This window comes from Psammomys obesus, unplaced genomic scaffold (genome assembly GCF_907164565.1).
Source record: "Psammomys obesus unplaced genomic scaffold, mPsaObe1.curated_primary_1811, whole genome shotgun sequence".
Classification (NCBI taxonomy): domain Eukaryota; kingdom Metazoa; phylum Chordata; class Mammalia; order Rodentia; family Muridae; genus Psammomys; species Psammomys obesus.
In genome coordinates this window covers 49,873,085-49,899,943 of record NW_026585644.1, presented here as the reverse complement: position 1 = coordinate 49,899,943, position 26,859 = coordinate 49,873,085, and the positions used below count along the sequence as shown (strand labels likewise).

Here is a 26,859-nt window from a genome sequence, read left to right as displayed (position 1 = left end):
TGTACTTGTTGAACTCAGGGTCGCCATGAGGTTCACCATGGGGAAAATGACGTCACACCTTTCTTTACTGCTTCTGTTTTTATTTGTCCTGTTGACTAACCCCATTCATCATCTTCAAAGTTCACCTCTAAGAGAAGGGAGTTCATGAGTAAGAAGGACTTCATGCTTCTTACGTGATTCTAGAAGCTGGAGCTAGGCAGATTTTCAATGTTCTTTTGCTATCTCTTAATGAAAACTACTGGAAGTTTAAGATCAGCTTTGAATTTAGCCCTATGTTCACCGAATCTGTGCCGCTTCATGGGATAGGTTCAGCTGCAGGTTGCCTTCTAAGAGTGAGACAATTGGTCAGAAATTTTGTATTGTGCATTCTTCACCACCCTGGGCTATGTGGGGCCTCTGGGCTTCCAACTCTTCTTTCCCATCCTTCCAAGCCGACCACAGCTCTCTTTTCTCTCTCGTACCTCACAGGTAGAGGTGTCATCTCTGAGAGTGGCTGCTGCTAAATACTGAGCATGATGTGAATGTGGAGAAAGCTCTTCAGGTCAACTCAGGTCAAGGTTTACCCTTCATAACCACTTCTCACAGAATGTGAAAGACTTGGAGTAGAAACTTTTACTTTCATTTTTGGTGTATGTGTGCGTCTGTGTACATGCATGTTTTTTGCTTGTGTGTGGGCACATGTATGGATATGAGGTTAGTAATCATCCCCAATTGTTGTTTTTTTTTTAACCTTATCCACTGGGCAGGCTCTTTCAACCAAACTCATAATGCACCAATATGGCTAGGGTCATTAGCCAGCTTTCTCTGGGGATCCTGTCTGTCTTTTTGATAGTAGAAGTACAGGCAGGCCACCATACGAACATGTCATTTATGTGCATTTCTGGAGGTCTGAACTTGGTTCTCACATTTGTACAGCAAGTATTTTAACTCCTGAGCTGTCTTCCTGGTTCCATCAGTAAAGACTTTTAACAGCCATAGTCAGAATGAGCAGAAACAGTGTTTGAATGTCTTTTCCTATAGCACCGAGAACTGGCACAAAACAGCCATTCAGGGATACAGAGACTGCCCTGTGCTCCCTGGAGTAGAGAGCCTGAGTCTAAGAGAGACTAGAAGAAAATATCAACTTGGACTTTCTTTTAAGTGGGAACCACTGGCTAGAGAAGCGACCTCTTGTCTTACTTACTGAACTCTGCCTAATAAGCTGTTAATTAGTGTACACAAAGATTCCAGAGAGATGGGAAAGATGGAAAAACCAATCTTAGCTTTAACAGTGGAGTCCATACAAGCTGGCCTTACCTAGCTGCCACATGGGCCCTTGTTTCCTACAACCCGCCTTAGATCACACAGATTATAGTGGCTGCCCAGCACTAGAGCAGGCAAAGGCAGGAAGGCAAGGACACACATTCACAGCCTTTCTATGTCACTGCAGACTCAAGCTTGGGATGAAGGCAACATGGGACACAGTGATCCATGGTCCTCCTGAATCTGTAACATAAAACATGGAAGGGAATGAGGTGGGCTGCAGAGTTAAAAAAAAAAATGTCATTTTGGGAATGCTCAGAACAGACTTTTGGGAAGTGCAGCCTTATGAAGCAGCAAGTCCCAGACTGGACAGTTCTAGAACAGAACATACCAGAACAGCAAGCATGCATTGAATGCCATCAGTGAGAACAGTGCTGGCCTATGCCACCCACACAAGCACTCATGGGTGCAGATGTCACTGAGAGAAGAAGATACATCTAAGTGAAAGGAGTAAGGTTAGCAAAAGAGTCTGCCAAAAACATGACTTAGAGAGATGCTGCCCTGTTTAGGAGAAGCATAAGGCTATGGTGGGCTGGGAGGGAGGGAAGGCTGTTCAGAGCTGGGGCACAGGTCATTATCCTGAAGGCAGAAGGGAATTTCTCTGGAGTTGTAGTTCCTCAGTGTGTTGGTTTCAATGAGAATGGCCCAGTAGGCTCATAGATTGGCATGCTTAGTCAGTCCCCAGTTGGAGCTCTTGGAAGGATTAGGAGGTGTGGCCTTGTTAGAGTAGGTGCAGCCTTGTTGGAGGAGAGCTGGGGTTAAGCTCTAAGGTTTCACCAGCCCACTCCAGGCCTAGTCACACTCCCCTGCCATTCTGCCTGCCTGTCTGCTGATCATAATGTAAAGCTCTCAGCCAGGGCTTCAACCCTGTGTGTGCCACCATTCTCTCTAACCATGACAATGACTAAGCCTCCGAAACTGTAAGCCAGCCCCAATCACATGCTTTTCTTTATAAGAGTTGCCTTGGCCATGGTGTCTCTCCACAGAAATAGAACCCTGAAGAAGATACCAAGTTACCTGGGTACACATTAAAACACACACAGGTTCCTTAACCCCATAGCAGTATGCACCTTGTGGAGTACTACCTAAAATTTGAATTCTGATTTTATCATGACAAAATGTTCACATATGCAGAGAGAGCAGCGACTGGCTATGCTCCCATCATACCCCTTCAACAAACACCAACTCATGGCATTCTTGTTTCACCTCTACCCTTATCTATTTCAGCCCCTCCAATACTATGCCATCCATATTTATATGTTAACCTGGTACCATGAGACAGTGAGCATTCACCCCTGACGTGAACTGGGAGCCCCTGATGAAGACAAGTCAGGGGTTCATCGTAACACAGAGATGAAAGATAATGGCACTGGGGACAGAATGGGTGTAATCTGGATCATCTAGGGGATGGGGTCCGTGGTTAAGGGAAATGATGGTAAGGGTGAAAGTTCAAAGGCCATCAAGGTCCCGTGAGCACAAGTGGTACCTACAAGAAACATGACATTACGACTTGAACGTCTATCCTTCTGAAATGCATGTTGAAACTTCATTGTCCTTAGAAGCTGTTGATCACATAGTCTCCATCTTCACCAATGCCCTAATGCCATCACCACAGGGGAGGATTTACTTTCTCTTACTGTGTCCTCTCTTTCCTTTGACCACCACTCTTCAGCCACGTAATCTTCTCATCTTATCACAGCAGATTATGGAAGCCCGCATCAGACAGCAGCATCTCTATGCAGGACTTCCAGTCTCCACAGGTGGGATCCATGGAGCTTCTCTCTGTTATTAATTACCCAGTATCAAGTATTCTCTTACAGCAGCTCCAAAAGATACACAGTAGGATGTTTTGGGTTAGAAAGGGTACCCCTTTCTACCATCCAAGTGGAGCAGGGGGTACTGTCTCCATTTTGCCTGCATCTGTCACTCTTCAATTTCCAAACCACTGCTTGCATAACAATCCCACAGCCAGTATGACAGGAAGTCAGAGTACTTAGTGGCTTAAGTACTTAGTACTTAGCCACTTATTCCAGGTAGGTTCTGTTTCTGCTTGTAAGATGTGGATGATTATCCCCAAGAAATAGAGCAGACACATCCCAAGGAATGACAGTTCTTGTCACTGACCTCTAACAAGGCACCACCTTCAAGTTGGGATGACCTTTTACACACACATAACTTCTGTAATTCCAACTAGCTTGCAAACTGCTTGGGGTGGTGGTGGTACGGATTAAAGTTTAAAATTATTAAAGTCAATGGGCATACTCAATTTACTGTGTACAAGAAAATATAGTATAAGAATTTAAACAGTGCTACAGGTTTAAAATAGAAGAAACGGTCCTTCGGAGAGCTCGGAATTTAATGAAGTGGCCACACCATGGTTTTACTCAGTGGTCCTCAACTCCCTTATGCTGTGACCCTTTAATACAGTTGCGCATGTTGTGCTGACCCCAACCATAACATTATTTTATCGACACTCCTAACTGTAACTCGCTACTGTCATGAATCATAATGTAAATATCTGATATCCAGGATGTCTGACATGCGAGCTCTGCGGGGGTTGAGAATGGCTGCTCTAAATGGTGGGTTCACCAGGGGTGCGTGAACATCTCAAACTACAACGAATTCACCACGGACAGGAAGAGAGCTGCAGAGACACACCCTGGCAGATGAGTCCAGGCAGGAGGGATGGCTAGAGGCCCCTGGAATGAATGGAGGAAGGTGCGGGCAGCGGAGAAAACTCTGATTGCATCTGAAGGAGGGAATGAAGTTCTGAGTGAATGTGTGCTGTTGACATGGCCACAGCCATAGCAGGGACCCATGGGAATTTGGCGAAGCCTTCCTTGGGTTCACATTTGTGGTTTACAAACAACTGACCAGTGTGTGCAAAAACTGGGCACTCTAACTTCCTGCTCCTGGGTGTTTGCAGCCTGAGACTTGCTCACCTGCAAAAACACCTCCTGCTGAGACTAGTTAGGGGTTCCGAATGATTCCAGTAGGGGAGGTGGTGCAGCTCTTTCAGGACACACACAGCCTGCAGACACCAGCTCTTCTGAACATTCCCTCACTATCCCAAGAAAGGTTTCTAGACCGAAGCCTTGAAGGACAGGGCAGGAAGGTAGGAGCTAGTAAAGCAGAATTCTGATCCCTTGTGGGCATAGCTACCGACCTGGATGGGTTCATAGCAACATGCTGTGAGGAAGAAGGGAGAGAAGGCTTCACTGACCCGCAGCCAACAAAACTGCAGGTGACCCTTTGGGACCCACATTGTGACTCCTGAGTAACTGGAATCACAGCTGCATGCCACTGTGTTTTGACTTTATCAAAAGGGGGATTACCTTGGGTGGGCCCACCAGCCCTTGAGAGGAGGATGTGGTCCTCTGATGTGAGAGATTCTGAGAAGGAAGCCCTTCTCTCCAGCTGGCCTCAAGCAAGCCTCATGAACTCTAAAGTTTCCAGAGCAAAAGCCCTGCTAATCAGCACATGACCCTGGGAGTAGAACCCAAGACTTGAGATGGATGTTGGCTCAGCTCACCTCCACCACAGCGCGGCGGGACGCTGAGCATAAGACACAGATGAGAAGCTGGAAAATAAGAAGTAGGAGTTGTTCCCAGACTCCAAGTCTGTGTGGGACGCACTAGATAGCAACAAAAGGCACATATATGGATTCCCATAGGACAGGCAAGAGCAGTGGTTCTCAACCTGTGGGAGGTGAATGACTCTTTTGCAGGGGTCAAATATCAGACATCCTGCATATTCAGATACATACACTAGGATTCGTAACAGTAGCAAAATTACAGTTATTGAAGAGACCAGTTTCGGCACAAGATACCCCAAGACCAAGTTCTCAGCAGAGGAGATGTACTTGCCACAGAGGGACAAAGGGCAGGGAATAAGAGACATAGACAGCAGATAGAGGATAAGGGAGAAGAGGAAGGGAAGAAGGTGGGGGTGGGGAGAAGGGATATTTGTTCTAGGGTTGGGTGTGGGGAACAGACACACAAAAGGACTGGACCACAAAAAACTGCCTCTGGATAGAGAGGAGGCAGGCATGGCCACAGGTAAATAAATGACAGTTCATAAAGGGAAAAGGGAAACCTTGTGTTAGGATGAGGTGTTTAATTTTGAATGGGCATGTTAATTTGGAGAGCCAAATTGTTGGACTTCAATACTCTGATTGCTTGGTAGCCAGCCTCAGGAGGAAGAAGTAGCCAAGGAAGAGAACAGACTTTGGGGGCTAGCTTTACAAATGTACTCTAGTGGTTTCCAGCATGGCAGATGGAATGCCTGCCAGAGCCATGTTTACCATGATCGGGCTTGCTAGAGAGACTTTATTTGTGAAGTAGCAATAAAAATAATTTTATGATGGGGGGTGTCACCACGACATGGGAACTGTATTAAAGGGTCAAAGCATCAGGAGGGTGGAGAACCACTGGGTTAGAGTATGGCCTGCAGGGAAACACTATCTTCCCCCTCAACTTCATGAAGCTGGAGGATGGCAGAAGGAAGAGAAGCCTAAGGTGGGCATGACCAGAACCTTTCAAAGAATAGAGTCAAGACGCTGCTCCTAGAATGGATCAGACATGTTGAGGTGCCTGACTGACTTTGGCCTATCCCAATTTCTAGAAAAGGAGGAAGCAAAGACCAAGTAAAGAAATGGATAGTCACTGAAACTATCAGGAACTCTGGTATCCTTGTTGCTAATTATAAATATTTACCCCCCCTCCCTCCCAGAATTCCTGACCTCACAAAAAGCCTGCGTAAAGAGTTTTGCTCTTTTACTGGAAAACGTGTGTGTGTGTGTGTGTGTGTGTGTGTGTGTGTGTGTGTGTGTGTGTTGGAAAGGGACTGGGCTACTAGCAATCAATTTTTTTTCAAAGTCACTTCCTGTTGGATAATGTCTAGTTCCCACTCCCCACCCCCATCCCTACCCCTGGAGCATAAACCTCCCGCCCTCTCCAGGACTTCTCCTTCCCAGATTCTATTGACTGGAGACAACTAAGCCAAACAAACTCAGGAAAGGGCAAGAGATCAGGAAGTGCAGGAAGTTCGGGGCACAAGAGGAAAAGTCAAGAGAATACCCTGATGTTTGAGGAAGAGGGTGGAGGAGACACAGAGGAGTGAAGGTGGCCTTAAGATCACACAGAACCAAGCCTTTAAATGTCACACTTGAATATTAAATCAAAACAGGCACAAACAGTTGGTCAAATCTCCTGGGGCCTTTCAAATATTAACATTCATAATGATAAACAACACCCCTCCCCCTGTGTCCTCTATATGCAAATTGAAACAAACAGCTAAGTTAAGGCCAGTTGCTGGGAGACCAGCTGGGCAAGGGCCAGCAGTAGTTCAAGTGTCTGGAGAAGTCATTGTGTCTGTTTCTAGCCAAGGGAAGGGAGAAGAGGCTACCTGTAGATCACTCCATGCTGGTGGAGGAACATGAGAGCAGACGTGACCTCAGCAGCATAGAACCTGGAACGAGGCTCGTCGAATTTTCTGGACCGCTGAATCTGGAACATGAGGTCTCCGCCGTTTACATATTCCATGACAAAGAAGAGGCGGTCCTGGAAGGAGATAAGAAAATGCTAGTTAAACCCAAATCAGTGCAGCTCCTAGCTGGGGCCACCTATTCTCTGGTGATCCTGACAGATCACCAGGACTCTAAGAAGGGCAAGGAAGGCCTTATGGCAGGCGAAGGCTGATGGGGTAGTCCAGAAGGGAGACGAGAGGAGAATGCACGTGAGGCAGCGTGTCAAGAGCTGTGTAATATCCTGTCTTTTGGGAGGCAGACATAGCTCACTCGGGACGGGCTTACCTAGCATCCGAGAAGCTCTGGATTAGATCCCAGCACCACATAAACTGGGGGTGCAAGTCTGCAATCCCAGCTTTGGGGAGTCGGTAGAGGCAGTAGGATCAGAAGTTTGAGGCCATCCTTTGCCACATAAGCTCAAGGCCATCTGGGCTACAACAGACTCACTCTTCCTTCCTCTCCCAGTCTCTCTCTTCTTCTCTCTTTCTCCCCTCTCTCCTTCCTTCTCCCTCATTCTCTCTCTCTCTCTCTCTCTCTCTCACATATACACACCTCACTTCTATCTTTTTGTGTGTGTGTGTGTGACACCAGCCTGAGATTGACAGAAAAGAGAACTGGGTTTTGGTTTTGACCCTGCAGTGAAGTGTGGCCCTGGACAAGTCTCCCCTCTTTGGAAATACATGGTATCATGAAATGTGGGGTAAACAAAATAATGAGTATCTCAAAGGAAACCTGGTCCTACCCATGAAAACTGGGAATGGTGCTTTCTGGATACCAAAGGATTTTGCAGGTGTGACTAGGCCAGTTATCCTGAGAAGTGAGGAGGGAGGCAGGGGACATTTTAAAAGAGAGGAGGAGGAGATAATCATGGAAGCATAGCCACCCCAAAGGATGCAGAATTCCCTGGGCCAGCGGTCCTCAACCTTCCTAATGCTGCAACTTTAATACATTTCCTCATGTTATAGTGACCCCATAGATTTATTTTCATTGCTACTTGATAACTGTAATTTGTTACTGTTATAAATTGTACAAATATCATATAAATCATATAACTATCTGATATGCAGATATCTGATATGCAACCCCTGTGAAGTGGTTGTTTAACCCCTAAAGGGGTTATGACCCACAAGTTAAAAACCACTGCCCTAAGTACTGGAAGAAGGGAAGAAAGAGGAGAGTCTTTGAGGGAAATGGCCTAGGGCCCTGACAACTTGATTTGGCCCGGTAACTAACACTAGTCTCAGATGTCCGGCCCCTACAGATGCAACAGTACGAACGTTTTACTGTCCAAAGCTACCAAGCTTGTAGCACTTTGTTAGGACAGCAATGTTTTAACATGAAATAACATCTACGACATTTTATAAGAACAAACAGCAGTCAAGGATGTCATACCTGAATCCCAGGAGGCACACATCAGGTATGCACAAACGTTCCCCGTAGGGCAGTGGTCCTCAAACTTCCTGACGCTGCAACCTTTAATACAGTTCCTCGTTTAGTGGTGACCCCCAACTGTAAGTTATTTTTATTGCTACTGCATAACTGTCATTTTGCTACTGTTATGAATCGCAATGTAAATATTTTTGGAGATAGTGGTTTACCAAGGGGGTCACGATCCACAGTTTGAGAACTCCTGCTCTAGGGTTTTCTTCCCTCAGCACAGCCATCACAGAGCCAAGCCACAGTCACCTGCCACCCTCCTAATCTGCATGTGTTAATTCAAGGGGAAAGAAGCCTGAATCCACTTTGCACAGCTGATCACTTCCTAAGCAGCTCGTATGTGGGCTACTGTTCAGGACCTCAGGAGGAAGGTATATGCTGTGGTGTCCTGGTGTCCTGCAGCCAAGGATGGAGATGGGAAATGGGAAGTGGGGGAAAAACCCACAGGGAGCTGAGCAAGGTGAAGATACCAGGTGGACTAGGGAGCCAGGAGGGAGTCTAGAAGGAGCTGGACCATGGGAGCAGAGTGAACATGCTTAGGAGTGAGAGGACCAGAGAGAGAGCGAAGATAGTGGAGGTCTGAGAGGCCAAAGACACAGAAGGTGTCTTGGCCCCCTCCACCAATACCTCTCTTTCTTTAAAAAAAAATTAGTAATTTATTTAATTTCATTTTATGTGTCAAGGTGTTGGATCCCTTGGAATTGATGGTACAAACAGTTGTGAGCTGCCATGTGGGTGCTGGGAACTGAACTGGCATCCTTTGTAAGAACGGACAGTGCTCTTAACCACTAAGCCAGCTCTCCAGCCCCAATATCTCTCTTTCTTACCTCTATTCTCATGCCTTGTGTAGCTCGGGCTGACCTAGAACGTGCTATGTAGCCAAGAACAATCTTGAACTTTGACCCTCTTGCTCCCCCATCCTCAGTGCTGGCATTAGTGTGCTGCCATGTCTGTTGCATGCTCGGCTGGGGAGCTAAAAGTCCCTGACTGACTAAAAGTCTCAGCCCCTGACATATTCTTCACACAGAAATGTGTTTTTAAAGAAGCTTCCTGGAGGACAATATTGTCTCCCAAGGCTGAGTTAAAAAAACAAAAAAACAAAAAACAAATAAACAAACAAACAAAAACAGCGCTTTATTGATTAAGCACATTTACTTCACTGTTAGCACCTCTTTGGCTGAAAGCCCATGCTAACCTATACCACAGGCTGCCTTACTGTACTCATGGACAGATGGCTCAAGGTAGACCTTCTCTTCCAGTTCTCTCACACTTTAAGGCCTCCCTTGTTCCCCCACCCCCAGGGCATCAATGTGTCCTCAGCTCACATTGCCTTGCTGACTGTTCATCTAAGCATTCCTTCCCATTCATATCCTCAAGACCAATAGTGCTCAGGCCAACTCCCACCCAAAGGAGTCAGCAACTTTAAGGGTGGGACCAAGACAGTCACTGGTGGAGCCCCAGGTCATCCTAATGTCTGGCCAAGGCGAAGAACACTCATTCCATCTAGTTCTGTTAAGATATTTTTACAACAGTAAAACTTAGGTGTTCTAAACTAGTTTTCTACTTTTTTTTTTTTCAAAGATTTCCTCTAAAATGTAATTTAAAGCTACACTGAGATTTCATCTGACCTCACTCAGAATGGCTGTCATCAAGAAAGCAAACTGTAGGAAATACAAGATCTGCTGGCAAGGATGGGGGAAGGACGCATATACACTGCTGGTGAGGATGTAAATTAGTGAAGCTCCATGGAAGTTGGCATGGAGGCTCCTCAGAGAACTGACGACGGAACCACAGTAAGATCCAGCCAGAGCACTCCCAGGTGTGAAGGATTCTACACCAGTGCAGCAGAGAGAGAGTCTGTACGTCCATGCCTATTGTTGCTTTATTCATAACACGTTTCAAACTCAGGAGTCTGAGCATGCTGGGTAGGCTACATCCCTAGCCCTAAGTCATATGTTAAAATGCCCAGCTCATTGGGCTCCATAAGGGTGAGCAAGGACTATCATCATTGGCGGTACGAATAGCTATGATGACTACAGCTCTTCTTTCAGGCCTTTTCCCATCTTTCTTCCCTGCTTACCTTCTCTTGTAACAAACACTGCTTCCCTTGGTCCTCAGGCTGGTTTCTTCCCTTGGGTCTATCTCCTTCCCTCTGTCTGTTTTCTTTTTTCTGTGTCTAGGACTCTGCCTCTCTGTAGACTTCTCCTCCCCACAACCATGAAGTGTTGAGCTCACAAAGCTGGACCCTGGGCCTTCCTTGGGGTATGAGCGTATTTTTGCATGCCCGTCGCTTCCACGGCTCTGTGCATGGATGACTCTACGGAGGACTCTTTACTAGACTAGTACTGTAAGCTCTAGACCCACAGATCTGCTTCTGGTTTCTACCTAGACACTTTTCAGGCATTCAAAGGTGACATGTCAAAACAGACCCCACGACCTTTCTCAGAAAACTGGTCCTCACATGGAGTTTCCTGTCTGGGGTCTGGTCTTCACTTTCAACCAGCTTTCAAGTGTGACCCAGTCATCTTTAATCTCCCCTCTCCCTCCTCCCCGATCGCTGTTCTTCCTGCTGTTATACATTTTCATCTCTTACATCTGTGCACTTCTCTTGGTTTCCACCATTGCTATGCCCACCTCTCTGACTCAAGCAGCTTTTATCTCTTGTCCAGATTTCTGCTTTGTTAGGAGCTTTTCTACATTTATTTCCATTTCCTGCCCTGATGCTGGTCATTCTATAGGTGGAAGGACTCTGCTGAGATGGAAATCTGATTGCACTCATCCACCACCTTCCTCTTCTTAAACTACTGCTATTAATTCTTATGTGTGTGTTATATGGAGTTATATATGTCCACGAGTGTGTGGGTATGTGTAAGCATGTGTGGAGGCCAGTGCAGGCTATCAAGCATCTTCCTCTATCATTCTCCATCTTATTGCCTAGAGATGGTCTCTCTGTGAACGGGAAGCTTATCCTTTTAGCTAGACTATCTGGCCAAGGCATTTGCAGGATCTGGCCCTCTCTGCCAGCTAATACTTGAGTTACAGGCACATGCAGACATGCCCAGATTTTTACATAGCTACTGGGGGTTCAAATTCAGGCTCTTACACTTGCACAGCAAGTGTTTTGTTGTTTTTTTTTTTTTCCTCACTGAGACATCCGCCAAGCCCTCCTTAATTCTTTTAAAGGCTTGTGTTCTTCTTAGGTAGAAAACACCTTTCCATACTGTAGGACTCATGATTTTCTGAGTCATTTGCCTTCCAGCTGTCCCTTACTCCTTCTGCCCTAGAACCTCAATTCGTGCTCTTGCTATTGCCTCCCCTTCTTTCTCTCCTATAACAAGTTTTACACATCTCCTTAGCTCAGAGATTTCAGTACAGCCATCTTTTCTTTGAGGAAACTGTTTCTAACTTTCTGACAAGGTACAATCTCTTGGTCTTGTGTATGTGCCCTGTTGTAGCATTCAGCTCAGGGGATGTTGTATGTGTGTGACTATGATTTTCTCAGTATCTATATACTGGCTAGATTTATGTCAGCCTGACACAAGCTAGTTCATTTTAGAAGAAGGAACATCAGTTGAGAAAATGCCTCCACCAGTGGCCTGTGGGCAGGTCTGTGGCACATTTTCTTTATTGATGATACTTGGGGACAGAGGCTCTGCTCTGGCTCACTCTGGGAGGTGTATCAACCTTGGGCTGGCAGTTCTGGGTGCTGTAAGAGAAGCAGCCTGAGAAATCCACAAGGAGCAAGCCAGGAAGCAGCACTCCTCCACGGCCTCCGCTCTACTTCCTGTCTCCAGGTTCCTGCCTAGGGTTCTTTCCCTGGCTTCCCTCAGTGATGGGCCTGTAATCTACAAGATCATGTAAACCTTTTCCCCCTCTAGCAGCTTTTAGTCAAGATGTTTTATCACAGTGAGAGAAACCCTAACTTCCGCAGTCTGTATGCTCCAGGAAACAGGGGCTGTGGGTAGTTCTGGCCTGGGCTTTATTAATTTTTTTTTTCTTTTGAAGGGAATTAGAGGCCCCAAAGAGATTTTTTCTTAGTTCTTTTTAAAAATAAGTGCTACAGATCTGGGGATGTAGCTCGGTGGATGGGGCACTTGCTTAGTATGCAGGACACCCTGAGTTCTATCCTCAGTGTTACACAAACAGCGTTCAGAAGGTGGAGGCAGGAAGATCAAAGGTTCGGTGTCAGCCTAGTCTACACAGTGAGCTGGATGCCAGCCTCGGCTGCATGAGACCCCGTCTCAGAAATACTGCATAGGTGGAAAACCCAAAAGGGCTGGGGGCAGGGCTGTAAGAAACAGAACTATAGCTGGGTCTAATGCTGGTCTCACAAAGGTGAGTCAGCCCGCTACAGGCGCCTCCTGCTTGCGGAATCTGGAAAGACCACTCCAGTCAGTGGTGCCTGTCTGTATCAACCATCTGCACAGCGACAGTCTTCCACGGGCGTTCTGCTGTCCAGTAGAGACATGTCCTCACTTTAAAGTGAGGTGAACATCGCTTTGAGGGCCACACTCTTGCCAACCTACCCAGCCAACCTGAGCTTAAGACAGTGCACAGTAAGGTCTCGTGAAGATGCCTTCCTTCCACTGAGCTTCGTAAGGGGACCAAGTTTTGCTCCCTACTCTCTTCACCAACTAGGGCCAAGTCTAGCATGTAGTAGGTTCCTGGCACATCTATGGTGAGTGCTTGCATTCTTGACTGTTATGGATGTAAACATGTTTTTGTTTTGCTCCCAGATATAGTAGGATATGGGACTGATTCCGATTGTCCACAGCAGCAAATTATTTGCCTAGTACAGGCTCTGACAGCGGCCTCTTTACTAGCTGCAGATTGTTTAATTCTGAGGACTTTGGAAAGGGAATAAATGCCGGGGCCCAGAGAGAGAAGACTCCAAAGAAGACGGCTGGTGCTCCCCGCTGCTGCTCCTGATTGCTGTTGATGCAGCTGGATGAGAAGTTGGAGATATCCTGAAACAAAGATTGAATTTTCCCCAAGAAACCCTACAACCCTAACTGGCAAGAAGTAGCCTAAGAGAACTCTGCCCCCTGTCCCACTAACTTTCTTTCCCGCCTACCCAGTGCTGGGGTGTTGGAAGGGATCAGGGTGGAGATGGGAGAAAGAGGCATGAGAAACCAAAATAAACTAGTATAAAAAGTAACACCATCAATTGATTGCCCACTATATGCCACCATTGCTAGAAATTCCAAAGGAACCAGATGTTCTCACGTTATTTCCGAGCTGTTCTCACCTTAGTCCATTTTAAACTTTCCCTTTGAATCTGCTTTCTTCCCCATGCAGTCCTGTGCCCTCCACCAAAGCATAACTGCTGACCTTTCCTACACATTAGGGGTGCTTGCGAGCAAGATAAGCCTTCCCTTCCCCACCCTCTATTCAGTGTGGGGTGCAGCTGACCTCTGACACATTTGAGAAGGGTGTTTTGATGCCGAGGGAGAGAACCTCAAGTCATTCTGGGAACTGCTTAATTATATAAACTGAAATCAAAAGAAAGTTGGCAAAGCCAGCGGCTACTCATTAATCCCCTCTTGGCACTCTCAGAAAACAAAATCAAAAGCCAACTTCCTGGTAAAGTAAGCAAATATGTTTTCTGAGGTAATCAAAGGTTTGAAAAGCCTATTCTGCCACCTCCTCCCTTAATCTCCCTTGACTGTCTAAAATGTTACGGTCTTGTGATAGCAAGTAAAAATAATAAAAATTGCAGAGATAATGTGTCATGGCCATTTAGGGTAAGAATAGGGGAAGAATGACCTGCCACTTGGAAGGGCCACGGCATAGTTTTGAAATCCCCACTAGCCTCCTTTTTGCGGCCCACCCATCTTCTTGGCTTTGAACAACCCAGCCTGCAGCCCCGTTTACCCTTCAAGGTATTACTGATAAGACAGAGGCTTCCTCCCAGCAGCACCGTGTGTCCTGCCAGTTGGGTTTGTTTGGACACACATTCTCCACCATTTGTTAGATGTTTATATGTACAAAGATTCTATCTCTTTTTGATTTTACATGAAGGCACAGCAGACAACTAGATTTGGGACAGTCTGCCTTTGCTGCACCCACGATGACATAAATGAGCTCTCCAGTGTACGAAGGCAGTCACGGGTCCCCGTCTTATACGACTCACCCAGCCAATGCTGGGGATACAGCTCACAGGCTTATACATGCTGGGCAAGTGGTCTACTATCGAGTGACACCCCGGCCCTTCACCCCATCTTCTGAGACAACTTCTCTGCATGTGTCCTTCATGTCCACACCATCTAAGCCAGTGCTTCTCAACCTGTGAGTTACAACCCCCTTGGAGATCAAATGACCCTTTCACAGGGGTGACCTAAGGCCATCAGGAAAACACAGATATTTACAGTACAATTCGTAACAGTGGAAAAATTGCAGTTATGAAGAACTAATTTTGTGGTTTGGGGGTCACCACAACACAAGGAACTGTATTAAAGGGTCGCAGCATTAAGAAGCTTAAGAACCACTGGTCTATGCCATGTACTCAGATGGTCTTTCTTGAGTACTCAGCCTGCAGTTAGGTGTCTGGGGGAGCCAGAAGGTTATGTAAGTTATGACTCTGGTATCCAGGTGCTAGGAATGCAACAGAAGAAACCACAGAGAGAAGTTCCAGACGCTAGATGATTCTGTGTGTAACTCTCCAGCATCTGAGCAGGTTGTGAAAACTGGGAATCTGACCTGAATCTTCTTGGATTCTTCTCACTTAGGCCTTACCAGGATCACTATGGGAAACAGTTACAGGACAGGCTGGTTTCCCTGTTCTCCAGAACACAAATGTCCTGATGGAATTGGCCATTGCTATGGGATCTGATTCTGATTCACCTGGTTTGGAAGAAAGACCAAACATGTTCTGAACAGGGTGAGGCAGGAGGAGAAGGCCTGGAAAGGGAGAGCACAGCCCTGAGCATGGAGGTGAGTAGAAATGAGCACGTGGGAACAAAGCGGGTAGGATAACCCCACTAAACAATAAAAATCACACCACCCTCAAACATCCCAAAAACCTGCCACCCACAAAACTGTATAAATCCTGACCAGGACATGGGTGGAGACAGGCTGAAGGTGGAGGTGAGGGAGAGTTCTCAAACACAAGTGCGAAACTGGGAATTCTAAAAAGCTTTTGAGTCATGAAATGATATAATTAAAGTTGACTTTGAGGAGGAGAATCATCTTTGAAGCAATATGATAGAAGAAGGCAGCTTAGGTTGTTCTACCGTTAGGCAAGGATGGTGATGCACAACCACAATCCTAGCATCCTAACACTGGGAGGTGGAGGCAGAAGGATCAGGGGTTCAAGTCAGCCTTGGCTACATTGTGAGTTTAAGCAAATTTGAGCCACATGCAATTCTGTCTCAAAAAAAAAAAAAAAGAATTAATCTGTCTCTTTCCCATGTTATATCAACATTGAAGAGGTGTGTGTGTGTGTGTGTGTGTGTGTGTGTGTGTGTGTGTGTTTGAGCACAAGCACCCTCTCTCTGGCAAATCTTAAGTATCTAATACAGCATTTGTTTTTCTTTCATTTTTTTTTCTTTTCTAATACAGCATTTATAAATACCACACAGAAAAACTCTAGGAAGTAATCATCTTACATTGCTGAAAGTAACTCCTAATTCTGTCTCCCTTGGTCCCTAGTAACCATCATCTTTCTCCCCACTTTTATCAGTCTGAATAATTTGAATTTATCACGTAAGTGGTGTCATTTAGTATTTTCTTCTATACTTGCCTTATTAGACTTATCATAATATCCCCCAATTTCATCCATGTTTTTCTAAATAGAGACTTATTTAAGAACAAATAGTACTTCCCTGTCCATAGACAAGACTGCAAAGAGAGTGCAACCAACCCTACTTCTGGTAAAGAGGAAATCCTTTTAAAATTATTGCTGTTACAACTTCCACACAGCCAGAACTGCCTAAATGGCAAACACTCACACTACAGACTACTGGTTGAGAAGGTACAGACAGGATAGATATAAGAATTGCTTAAAACTCTGATTATTTAACTTAAACAGTGTAGCTCAAGTTCAAGTTCAAAGAGACCTACAGTTGGGCCAAATTGACTCACCTAGTAAAACTCAAATAAACATTTCCTCCTTTGCCTAGCACCACATTTAGCCCCACAACCAACCTCAAATCACTGTCTCCTGCCCTCCCATGCTCTCAGCTGGATGTGGAAGGTGGGCAGAGAAGGTTGCAGAGGACTCTTCCCAATCACAGGGACCATCAACACCTGTAGAAACAGCCCTCTCCGAGGCTACGATGGTCCACATGAACCAGGCCCAACTACAAACACCTCAGCAGTGCTGGGCACCAGAGGGATGCCTTCCAGGAGCAAGGTCACCTCCATGGTCAGGCGGGAAGGGAGTGTCCTTGTCCCCGGCTTCCTCTTTGGAAGACAGAGAGAGGTTAGACAGAAACCCTTCCATCCGCGAAGGACAGTGTGGTGCTGCTTCACGGAAGCTCTTTCCTTTCCTCCATTGTTTGATTAGCATCATGCCCCAGCTGAGCTGCCTCCTCCCAGCATCCGGCTTCTTCCTGGTTCCACCCCACTGGAGGCCTCCTCCATTAATTGGCACTCACGAAGCATGGCATCTGGCCGACGTCCTCTGTCTCCAGCTACCCACTCGGACTCCAGGAAAGCACTAAGTCTTCCACACGCCCGCCCAGTCACGTCCCCAACGGAGAGATCTGGTCATCTTTTAAAAGTGTGACGCTCTGCAGTACAACTGGATCCCAAGATATGGACTACCCATGCTACACAAGACACACACAAACTCTTTCTTTGATGTCACCAAGAAACAGTTTAAGCAGAAAGGGAGAAAAGGGGAGTTGCTGTACTGGAGCCTGCCGGGACCAGTCATCAACTGTTTGAGGCCAAGGTGAAGCAATTATGGGATGCTCTTTAAAAGTCTTTTGAAACATATGAAGAAAAGAGTTGTTCTAACTTCATTTCCTCAGCTCAGTCAAGTTCTACCGATGGGCTCGCCTTTTACCAACACTCTGCCTGTAAGTTTTGACTACCTCCCAAAAATCCTACATCCAACTCATCCGTTCACCATGCTTTCCTATGTTCCAACAGTACATCAAAGTGGCAGAGCTGGCACTCATGGCACCCCTTCTTAGAAATCCCTATCTGTAGAGCCTCTGTAGGCTGTGTAGTGAAAGGCTGCAATACTGAATGAGTAACTCCAGCCTCCAGCTCAGTGACATGGGAGATGGTCCCCACACAGAACTAGAGCTGGTCAGGAGGCTGATGCTATAACCCCAGAAACTCAAGATGTATCTTATCCCCTCGTTCAACAGAAGACTTAAAATTCAGAGAAGGCATGCTGGAGTCCTGGGTTCCAGGAGGCCCACACGCTGCATGCCACTGTCAATACAGCTGCAGCTTTGGTGCTGGATCCTTATTGCTATTGCCTGTTGTTTCTGCTTTATCTTAATCCTCTGTCCCACAGCTAGCCTGCTTACTTCTATCTACAATGAAATCCTGCTAGCTAACACAGAGGATTAGAGGAGCTTGTATCTACATTAAAATGACCTGTCTATCAGCTCAGAGAAAGGCAACCAAACCAAACACAAACAAACAACACTTGCTAGTTTCTGCTACAGAACTACTGACCAGTCACTTCCATAGTCCACCTCTCAACGAGCTCTCAGCAGCCTTAGAATGTGCAAGTTCTTGGGCCTGCTTTTTTTCCCTCTATAAAGGCTACACTTTTAAGATTACCATATGTTAATTATATGCAATAGGTTTGATGATGACATCTTCATATACACACATAATGTATTTTGATCACATCCACGTCCCTCTACCCTCCCCCAGTCCCACTGATCCTCTTTGCTCTTCCCAACTAGTTTCCTTTCGTACTGTTATTAAGGTTGTTTACCAGAGCGTGGATGAGGGATTGTTTACAGGAATACGGGCTTACCAGTGGGTACTCCACTAGAAAAAAAATAATGTCTCTTGTCCTTACTAAGCATGAACTGCCCACAAATCCTCAGCGATGGGCTTGGCATTAGGAGCCACTCCCTATTCCATGACTGGAAGCTGATGGGACCAGTCTTGTATAGGTGATCAGAGCGTCTCTGAGTTCAAGAGTGCAATGGCCAGATTATGTCCACAAGACAACATTCCACAATTCTCCCCTCTTCCTCTCCCTCTTAGAAAGGAAATATTTCTGCCCCATCTTCCACAGTGTTCCCTGAGTCTTGCAAGGGATGTCCTATTTAGAGAGGAATTTTCAATAGCTTGCATTGTTTTTACAGACAGGCAAGGTTGGAGATCTGACTGCAATGAAGTCTATCAATCTTTCCCTTCAGTCGTGGAAAGGAACAATAACCTATTTAGATGGCTGTAGTTGTGTTAATCACAACAGAAAGAGGAGGAAAGCAACCCTCCTCGTGCTTCCCTGGCTTGGTGTGACAATCAGGGCTGATTGTACATATTAGGAACAATGACACAGCCATTACCTGCTCATCTTAAAAACCACACACACACACTCTCTCAAATGTTTCCTGACTTACAATGCCATAGGGCTGATAACTCTTCGTTCTCACAGGATGCATTCACATTTGGTCATTGTAACCACACAAACCCTTTCCGTTCCTGATCTGCCACAGAACATTCTGTCATTACCAGTTTGGCCTTTTTTTGAGTATTTTCAGAAGAGTCTGAGTGGAAGCAGGTCACAGACATGAATGCAGACTACTCCTGCTGTCCCTGTTGGATTCTGAAGGTCAGAGCAGTGGCCAGTGTGGTATCCATTCTGGGTGCCATGTTTGACACTGACAGACTTAAGTTCATATAGAGGAAGGCAAATGGGAGGGTGAAGAGAGGCCATGGCTTACAAGGAACAACAGGGCACAGCAAGCTTCAGCGAGTTCTGTCTGAGAGGCTGAGCATCTGAACTGAATAAACACACGGACCATCAGACAAAAGGGTCTACTGAGGGGAACTCTCTTAAATCATTGGAAAGACTTCATGCTGCAAGGAGATTCTGTCTGTGTTACCGAGCCATGCTGAGACCAATGAGCAGAACAGAAAGTAGTCAAGGCCTCTTTTGTTACAGCAGACCAAAGTCTTTATACAGTGCCAACAGTTTGTCAACATTGAGTCCCGCCGCTTTGTTCTACACTGAGTTCCTTCCAACGTGAAGGGCGCTTGCCTCAGCCGGATAATCATACTTCAGGGCTGTTCACAGAGATATCCTCTGTTTGTGGAGAGGCTGAACTAGATGACTTGGCTGAGTGTCAGAAGGCCTCAGGAGCATACAGGTTACCAGACCAGACCTTTCTGTCAGAGTCCACCAGAGTATGCATGCTCAGGTAGGTCCCTGTGAATAATAATGGCTAGTAACCAGTTGACTGATCAGGGGCCAGGACACTCTCTAACATCAGGGCTTGGTAATCCTACTTCGTCCTATTCTGTGTTCTCCTCTGATGATTTCACATGTTAGTGAAATCAACTAGAAGATAAATCATTGGACAGTGGTATGCAGTGTTCTTCTAAGCTGGCACAGTGACAGACAGGCACTGCCCTCAAAGGTACAGGTTCTACAGTAAGGGCTGTCTCCTAGAGCCACCAAGGTTGTGTTGCCTATACCTGGCTGTGTCCCTATAGCAATCCTAGTAGAAGAAAAAGTACTTTAAAGAGACGCCTATGTCATCAGACAATGAAACAGTGGACCCTATATTGTTAAAATTGCCCCATGCTGGTAATTGGTGAATTCCACACAATTCTGACTACTTATAAGAACACCATACAAGACAAACCAGAGGCAGGGCCACAACTCCCCAGGGCTGCCAGTGCACATCTATTGCCCTCTATATAAATCTGAATCCCACGTCAGAACTCCTGAACACAGAGCTGCGGGTCGTGGACCCTTTATCTGTTCCTCTTGCCATTGGGACCACACCAAATAACAATCTGGCTCTGGTTTTTTTTTTTTTTTTTTTTTTTTTAATGTGTCTCTTTAACTGTTCTCCTGGGGGCTGGAGGCTGAACAGCACTGCCAGAGCCCAGGCTTTGACCGCAAAGCTCTGGTAACATCGTTAATACCGTGCTGGGCTCACTCACACCATCTCAGGGTGCCTTCATAAAGAACTTGTTGTGTAACTGATGCCATTGTGTATTGTGTTTATACAACTGTAAAGGTCACAGAAATCAAATCAAAGGCCTGTGGTTCTTCCCAAGGCATGATAACTGTGGTTTGACGTTAACCGTGGGTCTCATCTCCAGCCTGCTTTTTAGTGCTCTAGACAAGATTGTTGGATTCATTTGCTTGGCTGCCTCAAACCAAAGAAACCACTTCACGAAAGCAAGAGAGTAAACCTGACATCTCCAATCTGCTCAGTTCCCTTTCATGTTGTGTCTGCTTGAATAAAGCTGAAATTAAAGTGTGCTAATGTGAGAAATTGCCAGCTTGGATCTAATACATGATGTGCACATACAACTCAATCCTGTGGATTCTGAACACTTCGTGATAGTGTTTTAGAACTCAATGGCAAGGCTGTCGGCTGTGTGCGTGCAGAAGAACATTTCCGTAACATTCTACTGGTATTCTCAGGCAGAGCATCAACTGGGGCTTTTCAGCAATGAAGTACTCTGATCTCTGCATGCCCACTCAGATTTGCTCTAAGCAGTGAGCAGTGCAGTAAGAGAATGCTGTAAATATTTGGTGTAATAGCACAGAACTTCTGCAGAGAGTTGCAGAGCCGTTCTTGTGCTAGTGGAAGGAGGTGCTGGATTCCCATATGTGTTTATTTAAAATATACGAGAATGGACTCCAGTCAGCACCATGTGTCTGCACTAAGCAGGCATGGGTACATGCAGAAACAGAACAAAAACAGCCTGTGTTTAATTTGTGCACAGGCCTTTTGTTCATAGCTCTCTGGAGAGGGGTGATGGAGATGGAACAGGTGAGTTTCGGGAAAGGGTTGAAGCTTTGGTGTGGACTCCAGGCTGACAATTCAGATAGGAGGCTGGTCTCTCCCAATGCACAAATCCATTCTCTAGTACCACGAGTTTAGGCATGGAAACCTAAGCTGAGCAGCCTACATACAGCCTGACTGTAGTCATACCTGCTGGCAGCCTTCTCTACACCAGAGTTCACCATTTTTTCCCCCTGACAGCTTTTCCCCGCCCTCATCTCTACGCTCTGTGGTGTAGAGGTCCAAATCCCCTTCCAGCTGCAGACTGCTGGGTTCAAGGCATGCTTTGCTACATTCTGACTTGCATGAACTCGGCAGACTTCAGTACTGATTTCCCCACCCATGAAACGGAGATTCAACTAGATGCTGAAAGAGAATTTTCAAATAGGTTATCTTTATGGTAGGTGCCTGGCTCATTAAAAACAGAACAGGAAAATATGAGCTCTGAACTCTCACTCCCAATCTGTCATTCTGTAGCTGTGTGGAGCTTGGGCATAGACAAAGTTCAAGTCAGTTAGCTTGTACTTAATGGAGGGCTTTCAAAAAGTCTACTTGCAAGAATTAGAGGTCCCAGAGTGTACACTAAAGATGGCATCTTATTAGTTGTTAGGAAAGGCGTGAGAGGGGAAGATGGGGTTGACAAGGACAATGAAGCTAAAATGATTAGGGTCTCGCCAGTCCATCTGCAGCAAAGCACCAAGACACAGACATTCCTGCATTTCATGTGGTCTGCCAACAAAGGAGAGGCCCCCTTGTTTGGAAACAAGCCTTCTTTGACTTTTTTTTTCTTTCTTTGAAATTCTAACCCAAGGCAAATGGGGAAACAGTTCATAAGCAAAGGTTAACATCTACCTTTAAGATCCACATTGTAACATTTTACCGCAAGATACAGAGTTGTTGCTTGATATGCCTAAGGCCAGGAAGCTAAGCAAGCAGATCAGCCAGAACTATGTGTTTCAGAGCCTTAGCCCTTTCCCTCACACCAGGAAGCACCCTCAACGCCATTCAACAAAACTGTCAATAAAGGTCACATTTAAATATCCAGAATTAACATGTGTGGGCCCAAGGGTAGGAAGTATGTGTGTAGGGCTCAACTTTAAGTTATTTTACTCCACTCACATTGTTTTTATAGCTGGATCATGGATGTCAAGAGAAATCTAAATTTTATGACAGATGCTAGATAAAATACAGTGTTTCAAAAACAGTGAAAATTGATTTTTAAAAGGCCATCAAGCATACAAATATGTTTTGTGTTTTAAATTATAAGCACCACTGTTGGTGTCTGTTTTTGTTTGATTTCAATATTTTTCCACAAAGCACATACTAAACATAAAACAAAATAACAACAAAAACCCAACACCCTTCTTGTAGACATACAGCATAAAGGCATGGCTGTCCCGATCCAGCCAAGGTTTCTGGTCAAGCTTCAGAGACTACTTTTGGCAACAGTGAAAGGGCTTCGTCAACAGTAGGTCATGGGCAGTGAGGAGAATCCATGTTGCAAGCAGGTGAATGAAAACGGAGAAAAGGCTGCCAAGTCAACGACACTCCCCCAAGGAGACATCCTGCAAGGTCTCCATCTCCACAGTCACTGAGAGCAAAACCCAACTTATCAACCACGGTGCTTTCCAAACTTCAGCACATAGACAACTCAAATGGGAACTTTTCGAAACCAGATTCTGGAAACTACATCCAAATCCCCAGTCTGTATGTCTAGATTGAACGCTAAAATCTTGCCTCTCTAACCAGCTCCCTGACACTGCAATGTTCTCAAGTAGGGCTCACACTTTAAAAGTTGTGGCTTGGTATCACCACCCCTAGTCTGATAGTAAATTAAACTGAAATCCGGGAAGAAGCAGGTGTGGAGGAGGGATGTGGGGAAGGGGACGAATTAGAACAGAGAATAACGACAGAGATCTATGAAAATGCCAAGTGAACTTCATTACTTTGTATGTTAACCTAAGATTTCAACTTAAAAAATTCCCTCTGATCTCTCAGAACTCCTGAGTGGAGCTGATAGCCCAGCCCCATCACAACTACCAATTGCTATTGGTGCTTCTGAAGGGCCCAGGAGGTACCCCAAGGCCTCCTTTCCACAAGCTTCGGAACACTTTCCTTCTCCTCTTGGTTATGTCGGTTTCAAACGAAAGCAGCCCTGAGGCAAGTTTCCTTTTTCTCAATCTATGGAGATACCTTAACTACCCATCTGATTATTACACCCACTCTGTGCCCACCAAACCTTTTGCCATGCCTTATATCCTGATATCAGACATGGTTATTTAATCTGGTGGTGTTTTTTTGCCTTTCTGTTTTCCAAATGGGTTTTCTCAGTTTTTTTATATGTAATAACCAACCTACAAACTATTACCAGTTCGAGTTACCAACTTATGTGTTTACCGTCTCTTTACTCAACTGATGCTGAGTTACCAATGCAAGTGAACACCATTTCCTAGACACCCAGTGCAGTAACGTATCAAGTTCTTGACTCTGAGAGCCCCTCCTGTGTCTTTCTGAAGAATGTGTCTTTACTAGCAGAATGGACATGCTCATAGTGTAAGTGACTGATTCCTCAAGGGGTTCACCCAGACAAATGGCTTCTCTTCATTCTTGATTTGGACTAACTTTTATACTCTTGCATGACCTTTCTTTTTTTAAAAAGAAAAAAAAATCCTAAAGGCTGTGCCTAACTGCCCTGGTAAGTTTTACTGTCAACTTGATACTTGGGGGTAGGGAACCTCAGTAGAGGAATTGCCGCTATTAGGCTGGCCCCTGGGCATATCGGTAGGGCAGTTTCTTGATTGTTAATGATGTAGAAGGGCCCAGCCCACTGTGGGTGGTACCATCCCTAGGCAGCTGGGCTTGGGCTGAAAGAGAGCAAGGCTCCGTGGACTCTGCTCTAATCCCTCCCTCCATGTTTCCCCTGCTTTGAGTTCCTGCCTTGGTTTCCCTGAGTGATGGGCTGTAACCTATAGGCTAAAATAAACCTTCTCTTCTCAAGTTACTTCTGGTCAGTGTGTTCGATCATAGCAGCACATAACAGCGTGCTACCTACCCAGGAACAGTAGTAAGGGGGCGGCAAAAGCCACTGAAGCTTTTCTAGTTGTCTGCTGCAGCTTTCTTCACTTGAGGGCAGGACCGTTGAGCCAGTGTGGAAACTCTCCCTTCCACCATGGAATTATGTAAGAAGTGTTTTTGTTTGTTTGTTTGTTTGTTTGTTTGTCTTCAATCCTCACCTAGGAGCATTCAGTGTGAGGAGACTGAGCAAGCACATGAGAAGCTGGCTTGTTTCCAAGGTGCATAAGATTTTCATTTGAATTGCATGGTTTGTCTGCCATGTCAGGAAGACAGCCACGTCATTATCAGGTTAACTGGTTTATTAGAGAAGAGCAACTCCTCTACCTTGGACCTCCAAGATCTGCATTAAACTAACTGGAAGTTTTGACTATGGCTTGTGAATACCAGACTTTAACAGGCATTGTGGAGCGTCTGCTAGATGCCAGCAGAATGCCTCCACAATGATGCCCATTCCCCATCTTTTTCTCAGAGCATGAGGACACAGCTATCCTTCACATCACCTAGGTCAGTTGGGCCCACACCCAAATACCCAGAAGAGGGAGAAAAGACAAGACTTCCAGCAGTGAAGCCCAGGCCAGCACACAGACCTCATGGCCTTGGGCTCAGTCTCCTCAGCCTGGCAGGGAGGACTCTCAGATGCCATTCAGGCTGCTTCTCTCAGCTTTAACCTGATGCTTTGAGCACCACTCTGCCCTCATTACTCCAACCAAATAGTTGTGATGAGCTCACAGTGCGCATCAGTTATCTGGCATTTATTCAAGTACAATGTGATGATACACCCCTGCCATTCTTTCAGGGATGGTGGCCCAACCTAGGACTTCAAACTCATGCTATGTACCCCCATCCCCAATACAGCAGTATTAAGGACCAACTGGAAATTTATTTTCTGAAAGAAATATATTGCTTTGACAATTGATAACCAAGCCAAATGCATACATTTTTAAATAATTTAAGAGCCAACATTCTTCAGCACGTCAGTAACATCCACCTATTTTACAAGTAAGGTAATTAAACATTACTCATCTTTTTTTTTTTTATCATGGTAGACTCCTCAGACTGTCTAGCTGACAGCAATTTATAATAGTTCTAACTATTGACTATGTATAGAAGCAGTGCATGTATGTGTTCCACAGAACCGAAACCAACCACCAGCAGTTGTCTTTTCTCATGGATCTCTGTTTGAACGAGATAAAACACTGCCAGCTTGGTCAAAATAGCAAAAGCACGGATCAAAACAAAAATCTCACAAGTGCTTCCCTCTAAGCCAGAGACAGACCTCGCCACAGAACTAACTCTTCCACCCATCAATGAAGGCTGGGATGTGGTTCCCACGGACTCAGAACCAAAGGTCAGCCAGTGACAACAGTTGCCTGCAGCTTACCAGCACAGAGAGAAACTTCTGCCCTGCTGTGGTCATCCAAATGGGGAATTTATGAGAGGCACAGGCAGATGAGTCCATAAACTTTACCCTGCGTCCTTGACATAACTTATTCTCACAGTTCATTTGAACAAAATGTAACGGGTAATATAAGGTCCCCGATGACTGTATGTCTAGAGTTCTTAACCGAAGTCCATGGTCGCCAGGCTTCTTCCCCTGCAAGTACAAAGCCAGCAGGAAGCTCTTAGCCACTTCTACCCTTCCTTAACTATTCCCATTCATAAATTTGAGGAGAAAGAAAGGCAGGGAACGAAGGTGAGGGACAAATATGTGGCATGAGACGGATGGCATAGCTGGCCCCTAGTCCTCCGTTTCTTGAGGTGGCTGTAGCTACACTAGCATTCTCATGGGTGTGTTGGCAAAGAGCAACAGACCCGACAAGAAAAGGGAGAGGAAGTCTGCAAATGCTTCCTCTGGACCTGATGTTATAGAAGCCATCTCCTCATTCCACAGCCCTGAAGGCCTCCCCTCTTCTATGTCCCCCGTCTAGGTCAGAGCCTGACACCCAATTCTCTCCCAGGGAAAGGCCAAAGTCTGAATGAGGGCTGGGCCATCATCGCCTAGCCCTTTGGAATGCTGCACAACAGCAGAATCGGGAGAAAGCACTGGACCTTTGCAGACAGCTAGGCAAGGAGGAAGCCAACGGTCTTAAAGCACACTCAAGGCCACCAGCTCCAACTGTATAAGGCAAGAGCAAGTAAGCTTTCCAGACAGCGGGGCCAGGGAAAGCATCAATCACTTGGTATGCCCCAGTTTCTAAACTTGGGAGAATATTTTCCTGAAACCAGCAATAGGACTCAAAATGTCTACAATCATCTGTGGATTGGAAATACAATATGGTTATTTTATGCTAACTTTCCTGTTTAAAAATGGTTTAATTTCTTCCTGCTTGCTTGCTGGCTTTCACAAATATTTCTGATCCTTTAAGGGCCAGAGAAATAGCTCAGGGGTAAAGAGCACTTGTTTCTCTTTTGGAGGACCCGAGTTCAGTTCCCAGCATCTACATCTTACATGGGGAAGCTTACTGCTGCCTGCAACCCCAGCTCCAGGGAATCTGATGCTCTCTTCTGGCCTCCAAAGACAACACACACACACACAAACACACAATTTTATATATATATATATATATATAT

At 45.6% G+C, this 26,859-nt stretch overlaps 1 protein-coding gene across 2 annotated transcripts in view; it reads right to left on the bottom strand.

The window, feature by feature from the left end:
• Positions 1–26,859, bottom strand: part of Prkce (protein kinase C epsilon) — a 484,873-nt gene that overhangs the window by 92,407 nt on the left and 365,607 nt on the right. For both annotated transcript variants that reach the window (XM_055619233.1, XM_055619239.1), the window contains exon 11: positions 6,709–6,863. In XM_055619233.1, coding sequence (XP_055475208.1) covers positions 6,709–6,863 — 155 coding nt within the window. The remainder of the gene's footprint in view (positions 1–6,708; positions 6,864–26,859) is intronic.